The sequence below is a fragment of the Notechis scutatus genome, chromosome 1 (assembly GCF_049901735.1).
Source record: "Notechis scutatus isolate UNSWTSFEM ecotype Mainland chromosome 1, rNotScu1.2, whole genome shotgun sequence".
Taxonomy (NCBI): Eukaryota; Metazoa; Chordata; class Lepidosauria; order Squamata; family Elapidae; genus Notechis; species Notechis scutatus.
Window position 1 is genome coordinate 42,557,640 of NC_142009.1, and position 21,222 is coordinate 42,578,861.

Consider the following 21,222-nt stretch of genomic DNA (forward strand, 5'->3'; position numbering starts at 1 on the left):
TAGACCTACCCCTCTGGATAAGATCCAATGGAGGAGCTAGCACCTGAGTCTGATGAAAGCTGGGAAGTATGGAAATCATTGAATAAACTGCATAGCAGTACAAGATCCAAAAATACTCTGAACAAATGGGGCTATCCAGTGGCTTCTGTTCTGTGATTATGGTGACATGCAGACAACAACACATATGTATACCTGCCCTTTGTGTCCTGATCAATAGCAGTGCGACAGAACACAACGTTTCTAGTTTCTGGGCAAGTTCTGTTTAATTTGTACATATTTTAATCTTGTACGGCGGGCCCTACACAAAAACTGGGCTTTGCGGGCTGGGGGCGCGTGGCAAAAAAAAATTTTGGGACGTCCCTATCTGAAAGGTTTTTGTTCCACCCAAAAGAAGAGATGATGATGCAGCGGGAGGGTTATTTCTCCTCCCCGTTCCCTTCCCTCGGAGGCCCCTGGCGGGTGCGGCGCCCCGTCCCGCGCCTCGGGGGGAGGGGGGCGCGCGCCTGCACAGCAGCAGCGGCACCGGAGGCTCAGGCTCGGGCTTGTTTTGGCCCCGTTGGCCCCCTTCCCAAGGCAACGGGCCGGGCCTGGCGGCAGCACCCCGCGCCCCAGCCGACACCTGGCGGGTGTGGGAGAGGCAAGCGCGGTCCTCAGGGCTGGGGGGCATTTTGTTTTAAATGTTATGTCATAGAGTATGCTTCATTATAATTGTGAAGCTTCTAACACAAATAAATAACAAGAATTAGTATCTGCTCAGAGGTTATCAAGTTGAGCTGTGCAGCACTTTAGATTTGATTCCAAAATAGAGCTTTTGACTATGCAGTAGCATATATAGCACTATTCTTAAAAGTAGCTACATTCTTTCCTTGAGATTACATGGCATTTGCTGAGGGTCAAGAGGCCTGAATAATATGAAATGATGGCATGGAAAGGCTCTTATTTATCTATGTAGAACTTCATTCTTTATTATGTCTGACAACCTGCAATATTACATATAAGGCAAATTATTATGGAATGAAATGTTTTCAGTTATATTTCTTTGGAGTATAACATAGCTTGAATAACAATTAGAAGAAATAATAATATTGCATAGCAAGCAGATACAACAGCTAAAAGAATATGCCAAATAAATGTACATTCCTTGGAAAGTATAGCTTTTCTCATAAAAAAAGCTTTCATCAATTTCTGAAAGACTGTTAAATATTCTAATGTAGCTTCTTGAGGCAACTTCCACAATTCAGATGTAGCCACTGCCTGCATCAAATGGACCTCCACCATTATGAGCCAGCTTCTCCATGAGATACCAAGATGCTTAGATCAGAGGTCGCCAAACTTTTGGACCTCAGGGACCACCAAACTCATAATTTTAAATCCTGGGGACCACTAATATGAATTTTGACTGACGGTGGCTTGCTGACATTGGTGGGAGAGAGAGAGAGAGAGATCTGATCTAACCTCTCTCTCTCTCTCACACACACACACACACACACAAACACAGAGGCAGGGGTAGGATTCAAAGTTATTAACCACTGGTTCTATGGGCGTGGCCTAATTTGTGGGTGTGGCTTGGTGGTCATGTGACTGGCTGGGCATGGCTTGTATGTAAATATTATAAATATTTATGTAAATATTGAATTTTTTATAAAAAAAGAGCAACTTTTACCCAAAATCAGGAAAAGCAGGCAGGCAGATTGAGTTGCTCACAAAATCACAGATTCACTCAGAGATCTACCATTCTGCCATTGGCTACCTGAGTCTGTCACATAAAATTTGCTTGCAAGCAAACTCACAAAATTAACATCATATATGTAAATACTGATTTTTTTTATTAAAAAGAGCAACTTTTACCCAAAATCAGGCAAAGCAAGCAGGCAGATTGAGTTGCTCATAGAATCAGATTCATTCAGAGATCTATCTGCCATAGGCTACCTGAGTCTGCACTGAATAATAGAAACTTCAGTCCTAAAGAAGACTTAAAAGCAGAGCCAAAGATCTAAAGATTAGCTAGAAAGCAAAAAATCCAATGGTTTCCTGCTTTCTAGCTAATCTAAATCTACCAGCACAGCAGAACAGCTGATGGTCGGGGAAAAGAAAAAGAAAAAAATAGCATCTTAGCAGGCAAATTTACCAGGTAAGGAGTGAGTGGGTGGCGCAGCCTTGTGTTCCTACGCAGCCTGGATTTACTTTGGGGGGTGCTCTGGGGATGACATTTCTCTGTGAATCACCAAAATTTTCTCGCGGACCACTGGTTGGTCACCACTGGCTTAGATGGTAGAATTTGGATGAATAACTACCATAAAGCATAAATTGGTTTATAAATTCAGATCGTCACTCATGTCCCGGTCAGCTCAGCGCTTGACTTTTGAGATGTACTCTATATGTAAGTGCCCTCATAGGTCACCCAGAAGCTTCAATTGGTCCAAAATGCAGAGGCACGAGCAGTAATGGGCATGCCTTGGAATTTCCATATAACACCTTTGTGCTAGTTGTATTAGTCGTCTATTTGCTTCCGGGTGTGATTCAAATAGCTGACTGTTATCTGTACAGTCATTCTGATAGGGTTGGCATACTCCAGGTTCCTTTGATTAAACAATGCATCTATCAGGACTCTGGAAGCACAACTTCTCTGTAGCAATATCTTTCTTAAGATTCAAATATCCCCCACCCTAGTGGTGTTTCAGAGCCCTGAAGAACTCACTCTTGACCCAAGCAAGGGCCACTGAAACTCTCCTTAATTGTGGGGGTTGCTTTTTTCTTTGTTCTCATCCAATTCTGTCATTTTTGTTTTGTTTTGTTGTTTACTTATTTTTAGATGTTTTTAAGAGTTGCTGGGAATTGGGCAGTTACTCAAGAGTTGCTGGGAATTGGGCAGGATATAAATTTAATAAATAAATAAAATTAAATAGATCAGAACTATAGGCTAGACTGGAAGGTTAGAAAAATATCCTGGAAAAGGCCATGGCAAACCACTTCCATACTGTTGCACACACAAAAAAGTTTTCAGGAACTCAGTAAGGATTGAGCTTGCTTCAGACATACCTTTATTAGGTAAGCATGTAGTACAAAATATTTTACTTCATTCAAATATGGTTAAAATTAAATAATCAGCACTATGGTTCTCCAATCACTTAATAATCTGTCATCTCAAAAAGTTACAATTTGGTAAAACTTTTAGAGGACTGGGTGTTGCAGTGTCAAAAGTCAAGCCATGTACCTGCAATATAAAAATGGATGAAGTACTAAAAGCTAAAATATACTAAACAGTTCAGCTCCTGGTGACAGGATGGACACAAAGATATTGCTTATTTGACAGTAACAGAGAGACCAAGAGAGCTTGCCCTTCGCTTCTTCCAGGAATCCAGGGTATTTAATTTTATTTCTCAATCCAAGCTACAGCTGAGATTTCCTAGTGATCTAAAAAGTATTTCCTATCTAAAAAGTAATCAAGCCTAACGCTGATAGTTCTGCCCTTGCCTTTTCCGAACATTTGAGCGAACCCATTTCCCCTTTGTTTTTAGTGCAGTCCTACTTTACTGAGCGTGAGTTGGAACTGACTAAACAATCAGTTTCCTGCTTTTCTTGTTCCCCTCTCGTCCTGCTCTCCAGCCAAGGCGCCACCAAGAGAAGCCAAAGAGACGAACCACCCCACGCGGCTGTAGTACTCAATCCCCTCAGAGAGCGATTGCGCCATCGCCATATAGGCGCGCGCGCTTTTTGCTTCCCCCACACACACACTTTTTTTTTCCTAGCGCGCCCAACGGGCATCTTGCCCTCGGCGGCGTGAGCCAATGGCAGGCGGGGAAACCTTTCCTATATCCGATGACGACAACGAGGCACCGAAGAGCGCGCAACCAAACGCCGCATCGATCACGGCGACCCGAAAGCTGCCAGGGAGAAGCTGGCTGTTGTTTTTCTCCCTACCTAGCCTTGCTCGGCGCTTTGTGAGCGACGCCAACCGCCGCCATTTTGTGAGCGTGTCCAACCTCCGCCCCCACCCCCATCCATTTCGCGCGCGCCATTGGTCCCCTTTTTTTCCCGTCTTTCTCTCTCTCTCTCTTGTAGTGAGCGAGCGGGCGGGCGCCATGTTTGTAAGGAAGACATAATCAGAGCAGCTCATCTCTCCGGCCAACGTGTCCCGTCTTCCTCCCTTCCGCTCTGCCTGTTTCTTCCTGCTGCCTCCTTCCTCCGTATGGTCTGTGTGTACCGAACTCCTCCTCATAAGCTGCCTTTATCTCCCATCTCTTTTTTTTCCCCGTGAGGTGCAGGACAGTCTTCCCTCGAGCGGCCGTTTAAAAAAAAAAAAGCCCCTCTGCGTAGCTTATGTTTGTGTTCCCCCCAATTCAGTAAGCCCGTGAGAGAAGTCTCGTTCGCCGCAGCACGGAGGGGACACCTCGCGTCGTCCAGCCCTGTAGACGCAGCGCCGCCGCTCCCTCGTGTGTCTGTGTGTGTGTGTTTGTGTGTGCGCACGAGTGCGCGCCGCCTCCACCTCTCCCTGCGCCCTACGACTGGCAGCAGCGTCCTGCCTTCCTCCCCCCTTCCTCCTCCTCCTCCCTGCACACAGGCACAGCCAGCACAATGGCCTTTGAAAGCCTATTCTCCAAGCCCCCAAACCCAGTTCTTGACCAAAACATGCCCGACTCTGACAGGCAACATGCAGGGGACGAAAGGTCGAGTAACGTTCTTCTCTTTCTCTTTCTCTCTCTCCGCTTCTCAATGGTGATAATTAACAGTGATAATAACTAAGAATGATGGTATGCTATATGATGATGATGATGGTGGTGGTGGTGGTGGTAATAACTATGTCTTAAATGTGCCTAGATGAATTTAAGGAAAAAAATGTCTAGCATTGTATGGGGGAAAGTCACCTTCAGACTGAGGTAGGGGTGGGTTTTTTTTCTTTTTAGTCTAGCTACAAGGATGTTTTTAAGGGTGGGTAATAACTTCAAGGTGCATTTTGCATGCATTTTTTTTACATTTCCTTTTTTTAAACATTTTTTTTCATCAAATGCACTATACATTGGCTATGTGTAATGTCACTGTTGTTCTTAATCCCCTGTCTCATTGCCATTTGAACTCAAAGGCAGACTGTATCCCCTCATATATGTAACATATATGAAGCTGTATAACAATGTATACACCTTACACATTAACTGGAACTCTTTTTTGTATGTGTGTATATATGAGGTTTTGTCATATTTTTCTCTTTGGCAGTTTACAATTCTAATTCCATAATCTAATAAACCAGAGGCATTTTTTGGTTTGAGGTCCTGCTCCTTCTCTCTCTCTCTCTCTCTCTCTCTCTCTCTCTCTCTCTCTCTCTTTCTTTCTCCGTGTCTCTGTGCAAATGTTTGTTTTCATACAGATAAGGCTTTCTTCACTAATTTGTTTTTAAACATGTGGAAACCTGAAATTATTTCTCCCACATTTTCCAACATGTATGCAAAAAATTTCTTTACATCAAGATTTGTAGTGGAGGTTCCATTAACAGACAAGTTTCCTATAATCCTGATGTCCCTCCACAAGTATGTACAATGCTGTTTTATGAAAGTGATACAAAACATTACATAATCCCTTATTCATGCAGCAACACAGTAAGTAGGATATAGCCTTTTCCCCTCTTCTACAAAAAGGAATACCAAGGAGAATAGCAATTCAAATGACTTGCCCAATAGCTACAGTGAATCAGGTCTGGGCCTTATATATCATGCCTTCAGATCACCACTTCTTCACTAATGTAGTTACAGTGTTTTAAATTGTTGATTAAACAGTGGATATTTCAAAATGGATACTGCAGTACAGCATTGTTACTTTTATACAGGTGATCCTGGACTTACATCGGTTCATTTAGTGACTGTTCAAAGTTACAAAGGCATTGAAAAAATTGACTTATGACCATTTTTTACCCTTATGACTTTGTAGCCTCCCCATGATCATGTGATCAAAATTCAGATGCTTGGCAACTGGTTCATACTTGCAACCGTTGCTGTGTCCCAAAGTCATGGGATCACTTTGTAACTTTCTGACAAGTTAAGTCAATGGAGAAGCCATATTCACTTAAAAACAATGTTACTAACTTATCAACTGCAATGATTCACTTAACTGTGGCAAGAAATGTCATAAAATTGAGCCAAAACTCACCTAACAAATGTCTGATTTAACAACACAGATTATGGGCTCAGTTGTGGTCGTAAACCGAGGACTACATGTATTAGCCTAAAACTGAACTGTCCAGCAAGATTTGCATGTTAATTAGTAGAACCAGAACAAAATACCATACAACTCACAGATAAGTGACAAACTTCAATAATAAATACAAGATGCATGCCAAACAACAAACTTTTTTCTATACAATTGGACAAAAAAAATTAAAAATTATTCATGTAGTATATTGATGTTGACCAGCCAATCTAAATCTATAAGTGGATCTGTTTAGATAAGTGGAATTATACTAAGGCGAAAGACACCTAAAGCTTAGAAATTGTATGATTTTGTAAAATAGGCCCTAATTAAATTATTCCTGTTAATCATAAATGCAATAATAATTTCTTATATTCTTTCCTTTTAACCTTCAAGATGTCTAATCAATGAAACACATTTTAAGTAGATAACTTTAAAGTTGAGATTACCTAATTATTTTTGACAGAATAATACACAAGAGTTGTACTTCCTTATTTTGAAGTAGGAGCCTTTCCAGGCAATCTATCTCCATCCCTCCCACCCACCCCCTTCTCTCTTATTAGAAAAGTCAGTAATCTCAAAACAAGTAGTGAAAGTCCACATTCAAGTATGGTATTTCAAATAGAATGGAGTTATCTTGTTCACTGACTTCCATGTAACATTTTGAAGGAAACAAAGGGATGTGCTCTTTTCATTTCAAGAGAGCTTTCATTTTGTTTCAATAAAATGATCTAGAGACAGGTCTTAATTATTTAACCTGTGACTATGGCCCATCTTAGTTGCCCATTCTCCTGTTCCATTTTTGTACTGACATAACTAAATATATCTGGAATAGATAAGATAAATGCTTAAACCATTCACTAGTAACTCCCTGAAACTGCATTTCTTGACTATTTTTCTACATGAGAGTTTATAAATAAATTGAGATAATGTACAAAACTTAAAATTTAAATATAGCTTATTCATGTGTAATTGGTTTAACATTTAAGTATTTAAACATTAACTCAATGACTTTAATTATCCATTTGCTAATACACTTCCCAAATATGCATACATCAATCTTTGTCTTCATATAAAATAATTTGGAATTTAAGATACAAAGGAAATTCTATTAGCATCTGTTCAAAAGTATAGAAATAGCAGTGACAATCCCAAGTATTATATTCCATAGAAGTTAATAATATTGAAGTCTTAGAAGATACCATAAAAATTTAGAGCTACATGGGAATATTTAATACTTCTATGGTTGTCAGAGTTAAATTAGTTTCCTTTTTGAAAATTAATACATCACATGAACTGTTTAATATTTTTATATAATTTAAATGTTTCAAATTAGTAATTAAGTTTGGTTAAAGTTTGCTATTAAAAATTTGGAAAAAGCCTTTCTCGGTTATTAATTATCATGTTTTAGTTTATTAGTTTAAAAAATTGATGTAGTTTCAAAGTTGCAAAACTTTATAGTGTAGTTTTATAGAGTTCAATTGAAATAATGGAAAGCAGATTTTTTTTTATCTTCATTGTTTACTTTCTATCACATTAAATATTTTTAAAATCTTTATTAATAGGATGAAGTTAAATAGGTTTTGGAAATTTGGCTTCAAAACAATATTTTTCTCAGTAACAATATAAGATATCTTCTTGTTACACTGTTACTCTGCTTTTGTAATATGATATATAGATACACACACACACACACACACACACACACACAACAAAAATGTGGCAAAAGTATACTTTGTACTTTAAATACTGTATATAAAGTTATTGTATGTCTAAACTGTAGATTAAAATTACATCAATTAAGTTCCTACAGTCAGTGTATTAAGTAACTATTACATTAAAGACATAATTACAGTTTCCTACATTTTGAAAAGGTCATCTTGTGTAACTTCACTTTGGAAGCTGGATATATTAAATACATCTGAATACTTATAAATTAAGAATCTTATATAACTGTAGCCTAAAGCTGCCAAAGATGATTTCGTTTATACCTTAGGGAGCTTATTGCATGGCTGAGCTAAGTCACTTTTCTGAACACATCCTGTTTCTCTGCCAGCTGTGCCAATGTTTCTATTAGCTGTGTTGAATATTTTTTTTCCTTTGTTCTAAAGTTTCCCTAGCTCTGTGTGCATTTTAAATTGGCGTTCTTCAACTTGATATTGTCTAGACGTATTTGATTACAAATCCCAGAAGTTGATATGGAATTCTGGGAATTATAGTCCATCATATCTAGACAATACCAATTTGGAGAAGGCCAATTTAAGTAAGGATGAAAAGTAAGGGAATTAAACTTAAGTCTGTTATGACCTAGAACACTTTGTTCTTCAAATGTAGCTTTAACTCTGTACCCCTTCCTAATTGTGAAAATAAAGGGTATCTGTAAGAATAGGAGATCTTTGTCAGAATATCATACTAGCTTTTGCTATAGGTTTAGGCATCTACTAATGTGTGAGATATATGCTTAGTTTATCCAGTAGTAAATAGATTTGGTTTTGGAGTACATTATTATAAACTACAAGGCATAATTATATTCTGAAGTATCTGGTGTCTATAAATAACAGTCTACCTGCTAACCCATTTATAATGACTGCCAAATTTCCTAACCAAATGAATTTTCTAAAATATTGTAATTATGAAAATAGTGGCAAATATGATAAAATACCATCTGCAAACTTATCTTAGCCTAGGTGGCACAGAGGTTAGAGTGCAGTAATTGCAGGCTACTTCTGCTTACAGCCAGCTGCCTGTAATTTGGCAGATCAAATCTCACCAGGCTCAAGGTTGACTCAGCCTTCCATCCTTCAGAGGTGGGTAAAATGACCCAAATTGTGGGGGCAATATGCTGATTCTCTAAATCAATTAGAGAGGGCTGTAAAGCACTATAAAGCGGTATATAAGTTTAAGTGCTATTGCTATTGTATTTCTGGAACTTTCCCAGGGCCCCACAAAGTGCATTCTCAAAAAATAAAGCAGTTGCTGTTTTATCTATCTTTGAATATGTTTTAAGTTTTGTGTGTGTGTGTATATATATATATATATACATACATACATACATACATACATACATATATATATATATATATATATATATATATATATATTATTGAAGAACTTTTTAATAAGATAAAAACAATTCAAATATGAGAAAAATCAAAGAAACAAAGAATAATGAATAAGAAAATAGAGGAAATAGAAAAGAAAAAGAAAGAAAAGATTATAAAGCAACTTCTAATATTTTTGATAGCAGTTATAAATGCATTTATATTTTACTCTCACATCATGGTTTCCTTCTTTCTGTAAGCTTTCCTTTCTAACAGTCAGACTCATAAATCACAAGTTCATTTTTCTTTTTTTTTCTGAGCAAAAAGTCCATAAGGGTTTCCAGGCACTGATAAATATAGTTGTTGATCAAACAAATTATTTTTGCCATTTTTGCTAGTTCTGTCATCTTTCTTCCATTATGGGTATTTTGGAGTCTTTCCATTTTTGTGCATATAAAAAAGTATTACAGCAGGAATCATACATAAAAATAATCTTCCATGGCTCTTTTTTAATTAACTGTCCATTAATCGCAGCAAGAAAATTTCTGAATTCAGTTGAATGTTGATTATTAGTATTATTAGTATAATATCTCAGTATTTTAATCATTTTTCTTTATGTATTGTTTCTTTCCTGTATGTTTCCTATGCTGAGATAAAGACATTTTCAGGCACAGTCATGGTTTATATCTGTTCCATATTTTCAACATAGTACCTCTGATATTCTTAAAATCTACACTAACCTTGACTTAGGTTGTACCATAGAAAACTATGCCAAAAATGTTCCCTTAATACAATTTTAAAAGCATAAATTATAAACAGACATGAAAAAAAATGCAAGTTAATACAATTTAATTTTGTTTGAGTCAGTTTGGTATACAGTAGAGCTAAGGTGCTTGGTAGAAACCTGAAGATAGTCTACTACTTCCCTTAAGCATGAAAGCCAATTAAGTAATTTTTGGATCAGTCAAGCTCTTAGTCATCTTACAAGATTGTTCTGTGGAAAATCTGAAGTGGGAGCATTAGTGTATATGCTGTCTTGAGTTCAGCAAAAGTAAAATAAATAAAATAACTATAATTTATGTAAAGTAACTTTCAAACAAAGGAAATATAACAGCAACATTAAAATACTATTTGGCCTATTTAATTGGGTAGACTAATCTGTTTATATAATATATAATATTTCATAATTACAGATATTTACATATATTGTAATTATATAATTATATATTATAAAATAAATGGATAATTCATTTAGTTCGTTATTTCTTTAGCAATAATATTTTTATCTGGCATGTATTTGTAACTTTAGTACAAAGTGTACTTTTGGCCCACAACAGCAATTTTTGGTGTAGGGCTAAGAGTAGGAATAGAAACAGGTCTCTTCACATATAGTGTCACAGCTTAATCATTGCACTTCACTGTCTCAAAAAACATTTCTTCCAGATTTTAAATCAGAATATCTTAATCTTCTAGCAGATATTGTAATGATTGTGTCACTGAGAAAGATCTAAATAATTTGTAATGTTCGATTTTAGTCTATTAGTTTTACTACTTTCTGCAATCTTCTATAAGCAGTCTCTTATGACCAGTTGCTTAACAACAAAAAATTATGATGGGCCCAGATAAGTGTTTAACAGCCCATAAGGTACTTCTGACCATCACAAAATCCCATCCCACATACAAACATACATCCTTGTTGTCACATGATTGCATGTCAGGCACTTAACAACCAGCTTGCCTTTACCATCAGTTGGAGCATCCCATAGTCACATGACTGCAATTTTTGTCACATTTTGCCAGTTTTCTGAAAAAACTGCTCATTTGGAAGAATGGGTTGCATTTATGACCATGATGCTTGCAAAATGACATAGTGATTTGCTTAATAACTTCCATAAAAAACCATATGGGTGTCTCGACTTACGACTGTAAAAACATATAACCAGAAGTCTGGTCCATATTGTGATAGTAAGTCATGCACTACCTGTGTTAATATATTTTATATGTATATTGGTAATTGAGAATTATATAGTTCTGAACTATTTTGAGAATTAGTTACATTTATTAAAATAATACTAAAATTGCAATTGAAATTGTATGGTCTGATATAAGAAATATAATAAATATGAAATATTTAGAAATATGAAATAAAAATAAATATATCACTAGATGCTAATTTAGGGTGAGCATATTTAAATGCATGTAACTATTCTGACACATGAATATAAAACAGTTTTGCATTGTTTCCTGCAATCTTTCAAATTCTTATTTTATCTTTCTTAAAGCAGAGAGGATGGTGAACTTGAAGATGGTGAAATAGATGATGCTGGACTTGAAGAAGATAAGGAAGAAAAAGGCACAAAAGTTGAAGATAAACCTAAAAATGAAAAATCTCATAGGAAATCAAGAAAGAAGCGCAAAAAGGAAAAAGAGAAGAAAAAATCAAAAAGGAGAAGACGAGATAAACACAAGGTATGAAGTGTTCTTCAGCATGCTATGCAGTTTTTCTAACTAATAATTATTTCTCACTTAAACAAAATGTAAAACTATACTGGAATGCTTTTGCTTTAATTAAGTCACTGAATATTAACTCCTGGAAAAGGTGAGGTTCCCTACAGACTGCAAAATAGCCTAGAAAAACAGTCCACTGAGCCATCATCACATGCTGCTTCTAACATTCTTACTCCCATGTGAACTGAAATGTGTACTGGCAAGGCTCATTAAGTGTTCCAATACTGCATAAAAATATATGCACAACCTACCTTAATTGGTGATAAACTGATCCTTGTGCCAGTTTGCCTTGTATAATCCTAGCTTGCACTCATTTTTGTTCAGATATACTTTCTTGTAGTAATTTCAATCATAGATGTGTGTGGAATCACACACACATAGACATATACACAATATGATCATACTACAGCAATCATTGTATAAATGATAATGTTATTCCTTTTCAGCATAATTCACCTTCTAGTGATGATAGTTCCGACTATAGCATTGACTCTGATGCTGAACGTATAGAAAGATCACATAAGAAAGGAGCTGCTTTCTATAGAGATTATGAAACTTCATTCCTTCAGGTACAGCTTTCAAAATGAACTTCATTTTGTTTATTTTTCCATGCTGTTTAATCTTACCCAAAATAATCCCCATTTTTCCCAAAATATGTGAATTATTCTTTGGAATTAATTATAGTTGATTAGTTTGGATGTATGTGTACACTATAATGTTTTCAAAATATGTAATTATATTTTATATATTCCATAAATAAATTCTTATTCCTTGTTTGTTATTCTTCGCAATGTAGAGGTAAGGGATAAGTACTGTAAATATAACACTGGTAGTCATTGACTTACGACCAGAATTGGGACCAGAATTTCTGTCATTAGTCATTGCAGTCATAAATTAAGTCAGACCCAAATTTATGATAATTTTTACAGCAGTCTTTAAATGAATCACTGCAGTTGTTAAGCAAATCATAAGGTCATTAACTAAATCCAACTTCCCCAGTGGGTGATTTTGCCATTTTTTGGCAGAAATTGGCAAAATAGGTTACAAATTGCAATCACATGATCACAGGAAACTGCAACTAGCAATAAATGTGAGTTAGTTGCCAAGCTATCAAATTGCAATCGTGACCACAGGAATATAACTGCCATAAGTATAAGTAAGTCATAAGTCACTTTTTCCATGGCTGTCGTAACGTTGAACTATTGTTGAATGAACGGATGTAAGTCAAGGACTACCTTATAAAAAGAATGTCACCTTTTTGGAGTGAGTAAAATTTCCAAGCCTTTTTCAGGTGAGTAAAATAAAATGAAACCATTTTTATTTCTGCCCTTTTCCCAATTAGTATAAAAATCTTCATTTAATTCATACATTTTGAAAGGAAATGGATATTATTTTGGATTTCTCATAATCTAATCTCTCTACCATACTATTTTTTGTAATGGGGTATAATGAAGCTGCAGATACATGTTGATTAACTAAGTTTCCATGAATACTGTTCAGCTGCCTGTTACACTTATATGATACTTATATTAATGTGAGATAATAGACGAGCAAATCCAATAAATATCTCTTACAGAAAAAGACATTTCAAAGCTTATGTTCTTCAATTTATAAGAAAGTCTCACACTGGACTATTGTAATACACTCTATATGAGTTACCTTTGAAGAGCATTTGGAAGCTACAGCTGCTGCAGAGTGTGATGGCACGTGCAGTTCTTGGGATTGAAGAACGGCCCATAGAACACCACTGCTCTGTGAGCTGCATTGACTGCCAGTTTGCTTCCAGGTGCAATTCAAGGTGTTCGTAATCACCTGTACAGTCCTTCATGGTAAGGGTTCAGGGTACTTGAGGGCAGCGGTGTCTTAACCATTAAGCAGACTAAGCACGTACTTAGGGGAACAGGACCACAAAGTTGAGAATATGGCTTTGTTTGTACAGTATGTACAAAGGAGGGGGGTACCAAGATTTGTCAGGGCTTAAGTCACCAGTGAGCCTTAATCCACTGCTGCTTGAGGGACCATTTCATTCCACTGAGATTGCCCCCACCTCATCCATGCCAGCAGAGGCGGCATGCTGCAGGCCCTGTCAGGCCGCTTATTCCAGCGGGCAGGGTTCAGAAGAAGGACCTTTTCTGCCACTGCATTTGCACTTTGGAACATCTTGCTGTCGCCATCCCCCTCCCCCCAGTGTCAGGTTTGCCCCAATCCTCATGACCTTCCATAAGAGCCCAAAGACCTGGCTCTGCCAGCTAGCTTGGGGGTCCAATGGGGGAACATCCAAAAATGGATAGTGGAGAGGGTTGATCAACTAACAACAGATCACACCTCCCTCCCATCCTGCCCCCCCATCTTTAATTGGATCGTAATATTTGGCTTGTTTTAATTTGTTTTAAAGTATGTGTGTGTATGTGTGTACCTTTAATGATTATAAGCTGTTCAGAGTTGCCCTGTGGTAAAATGGACGGATAATAAATTTTATAAATAAATAAAGTGGAATAAGTGTTTCACTTCAACAAATTAATTTGAATCAAATCATTTCTATTTAACATTTTCAGCAATCACACAATCTTAATATGATTGGAATTAATGTCAACATTTAAAAAAAAATTAAAAAGGGAATCCAGAATGGAAATTTTTCAGACAGTTTAATGTAATACTGATCTTTTTCTTCTTTCTGGAATTCATCAAATTGACTATTTTCCTGTATAAACAGGAAATTGACATTGCAGAAACAAAAGGTATGAAAGTAAAGTGCCTCTAGGATAAGAAGGTACAGGTCTTGTATATCTATCTTTATCTCCCACCAGAAAGAGTGGAGAGAGGATATAAAGAAAAACTGTTTGTACCAGAGGTGTTTGTCTCCATGATGTTCAATAAAGTCATGTAACTTTTACCTCAAACAAAATATTGATTCAAATCTATTAAATCTGTGTTTCAGAGGAGCTCTTTAACTACTTTTAAAACTTTCTTATCCATCTTAATTACTTAGATACACAGTATACAGTTAGCTTCACATGGAAAAAGAATCTGCTTTGCTTGAAAAAGTATTGTCTTCTATAACCCACATTACATGAATTATATATACAATTTTGGGGAAAACATTGATTTTGAAAAAGACATGCAATAATCCAATTACGGTATTTCATTTTAGAATCTTTCAACACTACTATATGCTCATAATAAAATGAGCAGACATCTTGCCTCAGTAACTGTTAAATTTGTCTGGGTGTAATCACTAGAAACAGTTTCCTTCCATTTTTGAAAATTTGTAAGAATAATATGCTGATAGTATATTTTTTAAAATTACAGTAAAGAAAATGTTAGAAGAGTAAATGCTACAGTATATATGCTGATAAATCTCAGGTAGCATCTTGATATATCTTGTTACGTTATATACTAGAGCTTTATGCTTATTAACTTTATGTTTTATCCAGCACGGGCATATTTCAGGAAAATATAACCCTTCACAGAAGACACAGCATAATAAAAAATCAAAAAGCAAAGATTATGATAATTACAGTGATGATTTTGGCTACAATGAAGATGAAAAAGAAGATTTTGCTGACCAGTTAAAGCAATATAGACAAGCTAAAGAAACTAATGAGTTAGAAGCTCCGATTTCAAAAGAACCAGGGAAGAAACAAGGGATGAAAGGGATTCACAAAGGTAAGGTAGTAATCAAAGAACTATTAAATCTGAGTTGTACCTATCTATGCAGAATGGAATACAAAGTCACATTTATTATTACAGAACTTCACTATTAATCCATTAGCGGCAGTAAAAACTGTCAATAATCGCCTTACCATTAATCATACCACCATTATATTTCCAGTGAGTTTAATTATACTTTTATAGGTTCATTAGCCTTATGGCTTTTGTCTTCCAGTCTAAACTGCTTTCCTATATCCAAAAAGGTTCACTCTGTTATCATCAGAAATCTTAACATAAGAGAACATAGACCACATAGTTATATTATTCCAGTAGGACAATTACATATTAATAAAAAAGGAATTATATGTGTAATGTTTTTACCTGAAGTCCAGTTAATATAATTTTTGTAAGCATGTTAACTTGAGAATGGCTAGCATTATTCTTGCCATTGATACACATTCTTTGATGCCTTTCAATGAGATGCATGCTTTTTCATAAGAAAAGAGAACTCTGCTCAATTGAAGATTAGGTGAAAAGCAGAGAATTCCTTTATTTTAAAGGAAAGGAAAACATAGTAAAAGCAGGTATTTTAATGCTGAAAAGTCCCTTTCCCATACAGTTCTTGAATTCTGTCATATGTTTAGACATTCTACAGAAATGTATTTGCCCTGTAAATTAAACATAGATCATGGATCTGAAAAGCCTGAAACTTTGAGGATTAAATGAATTGATTTTGCAACTTCAGTCTTATGTTAATGGTTAAATAGTCTTGTGCAAAAAGATTCCAAACAGCTCCTCAGCTAATACTTTGAAGAAGCACATTAAAAGCACAATTAAGTTTTTCCTGCCTCAAAAACAGTTTGAATACTTACTTTACTGTTTAACCAAATTTAAGTTGCCAGGACATTAAAATTGGGAATAGACAATTTTCAGAAAGCACTGTTTCTTAAAGGGTAGTTGATTGCATTTAATTATATAGCTGGTAATCAAAATGACTTCAATGATTAGTAATAACATTAGTTTGTTTATTTAGAACATATTTATCTTGTAAGATCCCACGTAGCTAGCAATAAAAATATATAAACAACAAACCACAGACCAGAATTATAAAAATAGCAATAAAATATTTAAATATTAAATAAAGCAAGATTATACATGAACGAGATTGTATGGTCATTTGTTTATATCTTATATTTTGATAAGTTGAATAAAATTATTTAAAAATAAAGCCTAGATAAATTTATCAAAAAGATGTTCTTATTCCAGCCATACAGATTGTGGAGTTTTGAGATGTACAAAGAATACTCTGAAAATTATTTCAATTCAATGGATTCATACAGAAGCAATCCATTAAATATTCTGCCCATAAATCTTTCAAATCTTTAAAGGTCAGTAATGCCAGCACTTTTGATTAAATTCAGAAACAAATTATAAGGCCATGTACCTATTTTAGCAAGGGAGTTTTACACTCCATTTATGCAGTATTTGATAGTAAATGAACTGCAGCCTTCTAGCCCATTTCAGAATATTGTCAAAGGCAACTTTATATGAAGCACATTGCAATAGGCCAGAAGTAATGTAATCAAAGTCTGCATTATTTTGGAAATAAAGTTAACATGGCCACATAGCAGTAGATCTATCTATATAATTGATATAGCCGTCCACTTCATGGATATGTCTCTGGATGGCTTACAGTTGAAACAATTAAAAACAGAGCCTTAAAAACTTTTAAAATTAAAAACATAAATATAAATATATTCACTGCAGAATGAATGGGAGAGTGTATTTAAGGTCCACATAGTTATAGTACATTCTCTATTTACTTTGGATCCCCAAGCCTGCTGACAACCATGTTTTAAGAGATTTCTGGAAAGTCAGTAGGGTCTAGGCCAGAGGTGTCAAACTTAAGGCCCACGGGCTGGATCCAGCCTGCAGGGTTCTTAGATCTGGCCCGCGGACCTGGCCTAGAAATAGCTAGACTGGCCCATGATGTCTCTGCTAGCAAAAACAGGGCATGGGGGGACTGCATGTGGTCCCCACATACCTTGTTTTTGGCCTGGACAGCCTCCTGCATCACTCTGCTAGAGGCTTCCTCCAGCCCGTTGCTGGCTGAAATGGAGTCTCTATGGCCGGATTCGGCCCTCTGAGGCTTCGTTCAGCCCTCTGCAGGCCTTCCCTGGCCTGTTACAGGCCGAAATGGATGCTTGACAACTGACTTACATTTATGACAGTTGCAGTGTCCCAGGGTCATGTGATCCCCTTTTACAACCTGACAAGCAAAGTCAACCAGATAACCAGATTCACTTAACCATGTTACTCATTCAAGAACTGCAGTGATTCACTTAACAAATGTTGTGAGAAAAATCATAAAATGGGGCAAAACTCACTTAACAAATTTCTCACTTAGCAACATAAATTTTGGGCTTAATTGTGGTTGTCAGTTGAGGACTATCTGTATTTGGTACAGAAATTAGAAGTCAGGTTGGTCTCAAGAAGAACACAAAGAGATTGTGTTTTAGTTGCCAATTTGTTCCAAGGCAAAAAAGAAGAGCCTACATGGATTGGGCCAATGCTATTTGAGAGAAAAACTTTCCTTTTTCTAGAGGAAGCTCCACAGCTAGTCAGTCCATCTGAAAATACTTGCCTACTTTTGCTGCAATCTATCTGCTGGCATTTAGGGTCAATTCTTTTATATTGCTGCTCTAGTTCTTTCAATTCAAGGATACAACTTCCTTATTTATTTTCAAAAAGTCCTTGTCATCTTCTTGAACAGACTTAACAGTTAAGTTAATAGTCAACTTTATCAGTGGATATTATTTGTGTCCTATTTTATTATTATTATTATTATTTTAATTATTTTAAATTTGCTTTACTGTAAACTGCCAAGACACTTTAAAAGTTGGCACTATATTAAGTTTAATGAATAATCACTAAATAGAAAAATATAAGTATTATAGTTTTTCTTCTGCACCGTAATGTATTAAATCATTATATTCACCCAGAAATTTGTAAATCTTTTAGGTGCTACACAAATAAGCAATAGTTATGGTATTGGCCGAGGGCGCAGCATGCAAAAGAAACTGAAACGCAAAGATCGTGGAAGAGGAAGAGGGGTAAATAAAGGATCTGAGGAAGTAAGTTAAGTGGAAATGGTTTATTGCATTAAAATAGTGGTTTTATTAAGCTTAATTCAAAATTGAAGTGTAAAATGCTTTATTTTTCTTTCAGTCGTCTTAGAACTAAGTTAACTGTATTATGAAAGTAAAAGTAACATCACTAAAAGATAACTTTTAATAGTCAGTGATAACTACATTTGCAAAATCAGACTAATACAGATATAATCCTGGTGAGTTTAAGTGCAGGAAAGTTTGGTTGGAGAGCAGCCAGTGGTTGAATTTTCACTTTTATATCCCTAATACTTAAAGACAAAACATTTTTAAAAATCAGTTTTATTGGGTTTTGATTTTCAAGGTAGCTTTTTATTACCTGCTTGTTCATAAAAATTGAATCCTTCTACACAGCTATACCCAACATTGGTATCTTTATGATAAGAATATTGTTCATGTATCTATGCATGGAAATTGGAAGATCTTACCCCGAGGTATGATCGACTCCCAACTTTCTGACCTTTCCATAAGGGCCTGAAGACCTGGTTCTACCAGATGGCTTTGGGGCTCCAACACAGGAGCAGCACACTGGAGATGGTTGATGAATTAAGCAATCCTATCTCCCCTCTGCACATCCTGCTCCCTCCCTCCCTATCTTTTAACTATAGTTCTATTTTTGATTGTAATTTTCATTTTTATTATTTTAGAAATATTTATCTTTTATGACTTTAATTCTTTAATGCTTTTAATTCTGTAAACTGCTCAGAGTCATTTGAAATGAGATGGGTGGAAAATAAATTTAATAAATAAATAGTTTAACCATGACATAGGTATTTTATCTTGTCTTTGACCATTTTGTTTTTGAGTGACCTTTGGTGAATAACCACATTAAAATGGAGCCTTTGTTTAACAGGAAATGAAGCCAATAAAGAAATGGCCAACAATGAGTCAGGCATTCATAAACCAGCATACAGTGGAACACAAAGGAAAACAAATTTGTAAATATTTCTTAGAAGCCCGATGTATTAAGGTGAATGTATAATTGTACTTTTTTCTTTGAAAAAAGTAAGAAATTTATAGATTTTATTTTAGTTTGTTCAAAGTTTAAAATTTAATTATTTGTTACATTTTACTCTGCCAAATCCATTCATTCTTATGGTATTCAAAACCCAGGTCGCCATAAAAATCTATATAAAAATTATATCTATCATTTCATATTTAGTATTGAATATATATGTTCTACTAGTTAGCTCTTAGATACTGTTTGCATCACTGAATATTTCTTAGAAGCCCGATGTATTAAGGTGACCTGCTTTAGCAGGTCCATTAATATGTGAATACGGAGACTGTTGATAGAATGTAATCTGTTTTCTAGTTTCATAACTTCATCTATTTGCAATTTGTTTTATCTTTTTGATGTAAAATTAATTTATAATTTTCTTTGTATGGTGGAGTAAAATAAAACAGTATGAAATGTAAAAAGTCATTATTGAAACTTATAAATTCTCTTTATGTTACAGGGAGACCAGTGTAAATTTGATCATGATGCAGAAATAGAAAAGAAAAAAGAAATCTGTAAATTTTACATTCAGGGTTATTGTTCCAAAGGAGAAAACTGCATTTACATGCATAATATCCTTTGACAAAAATGTTTCAGGCATATTATAATCAAAGCTGAAGTGATCATAGCATTTTAAATGTTTCATTTGTAATAGACTATAGATGTTTCTAAGGACTAGAAGCTTTAAATATTAGTTAGTACCCTGTTTCTCCAACAATATGGCCTCCCCCAATAGGAAGTCCCAGCATGTTTTATAGGCATGAAATGAAATTAAGCCCCTCCCCCCAAATTAAGGCCTATATTAAAACATGCGAAATGAGGGGGAATGGTGGGGGGGCTTGCTGTTAGGAAGTACTTTTGTTGCACACCCGGATATGGTGCTGCCTGCGTTGACCCCGATACGAAGTGCCCCACCAACGCCGAGGTCAACATCCAAGCTGTCGCCGCCTGCCCAAAGATGCAAGGGGGGGGGGAATTAAGTCACCCCCGAAAAGACAACCTAGCCATTTTTTCGGGGCTCAAAAAAAAATAAGACCCGGCCTTATTATATGAGAAACACGGTAACAGTTTTAGGAATGTATTTTTTTTTCTCTTTTAAAGGAATAATTTATAAAAAAAAATTTAGAAAGATACGCCAGATTCAAGATACAACAAAGCAGGAGAAATTATTAATAATAAAACAGAAATAAAAGCATTATGGAAAAACTTTTAGCAATGCATTCTTCTTTCTCTTTTACTTATTCCTTTAACCACTGTTTAAATTTGTGTAAATTTTGTTATGAACACAATAATCTTCAATTTACAGTTTATTGTAACGTGGCTAAGAATAAATGCCTGAGGAATCGTGAGAATTGTGGCTCCTTCCAAAGAGATCTGGTCAATCATTAAGCGAAGCGCCCATATGATTCCTTCATTCAACCACAACCCTACTTTTCCTATTGTGGTTGTTAAGTGCAGCATGGGATGCCTTGTGAGGGAAGGAAGCCTTGGAAAGGCCTAGGTCTACTCTGCAATATGTCCCAGGTCTCCAAGGGCATCCCCCATCCAGTCTATGCACTCTGTGATCTGCTACCTGTCACTGGATCCAACACAGTTGGGCCTCCTCTCCCCGCTTCTTCATACCAGTCCACTTACCTTTTTTAAAAATTATCTATCAGAAGCAGAAGTGGCTGAGCTA

The 21,222-nt window shown here is 35.8% G+C and overlaps 1 protein-coding gene across 5 annotated transcripts in view; it reads left to right on the top strand.

The window, feature by feature from the left end:
- Nucleotides 1-2,816: 2,816 nt before the first annotated feature.
- The window catches only part of ZC3H6 (zinc finger CCCH-type containing 6), a 32,361-nt gene continuing 13,955 nt past the window's right edge, over nucleotides 2,817-21,222 (top strand). The window contains exons 1-7 of one of the 5 annotated variants that reach the window (XM_026684189.2): nucleotides 2,817-4,667; nucleotides 11,501-11,687; nucleotides 12,173-12,295; nucleotides 15,161-15,392; nucleotides 18,399-18,511; nucleotides 19,398-19,514; nucleotides 20,005-20,116. In XM_026684189.2, the coding sequence (XP_026539974.1) occupies nucleotides 4,576-4,667; nucleotides 11,501-11,687; nucleotides 12,173-12,295; nucleotides 15,161-15,392; nucleotides 18,399-18,511; nucleotides 19,398-19,514; nucleotides 20,005-20,116 (976 nt within the window). In that variant the 5' untranslated portion in view covers nucleotides 2,817-4,575. Of the gene's footprint in view, nucleotides 4,668-11,500; nucleotides 11,688-12,172; nucleotides 12,296-15,160; nucleotides 15,393-16,641; nucleotides 16,766-18,398; nucleotides 18,512-19,397; nucleotides 19,515-20,004; nucleotides 20,117-21,222 lie in introns of those variants that run through there. The other 4 variants (XM_026684198.2, XM_087962137.1, XM_087962126.1 and 1 more) reach the window with 4 other exon arrangements.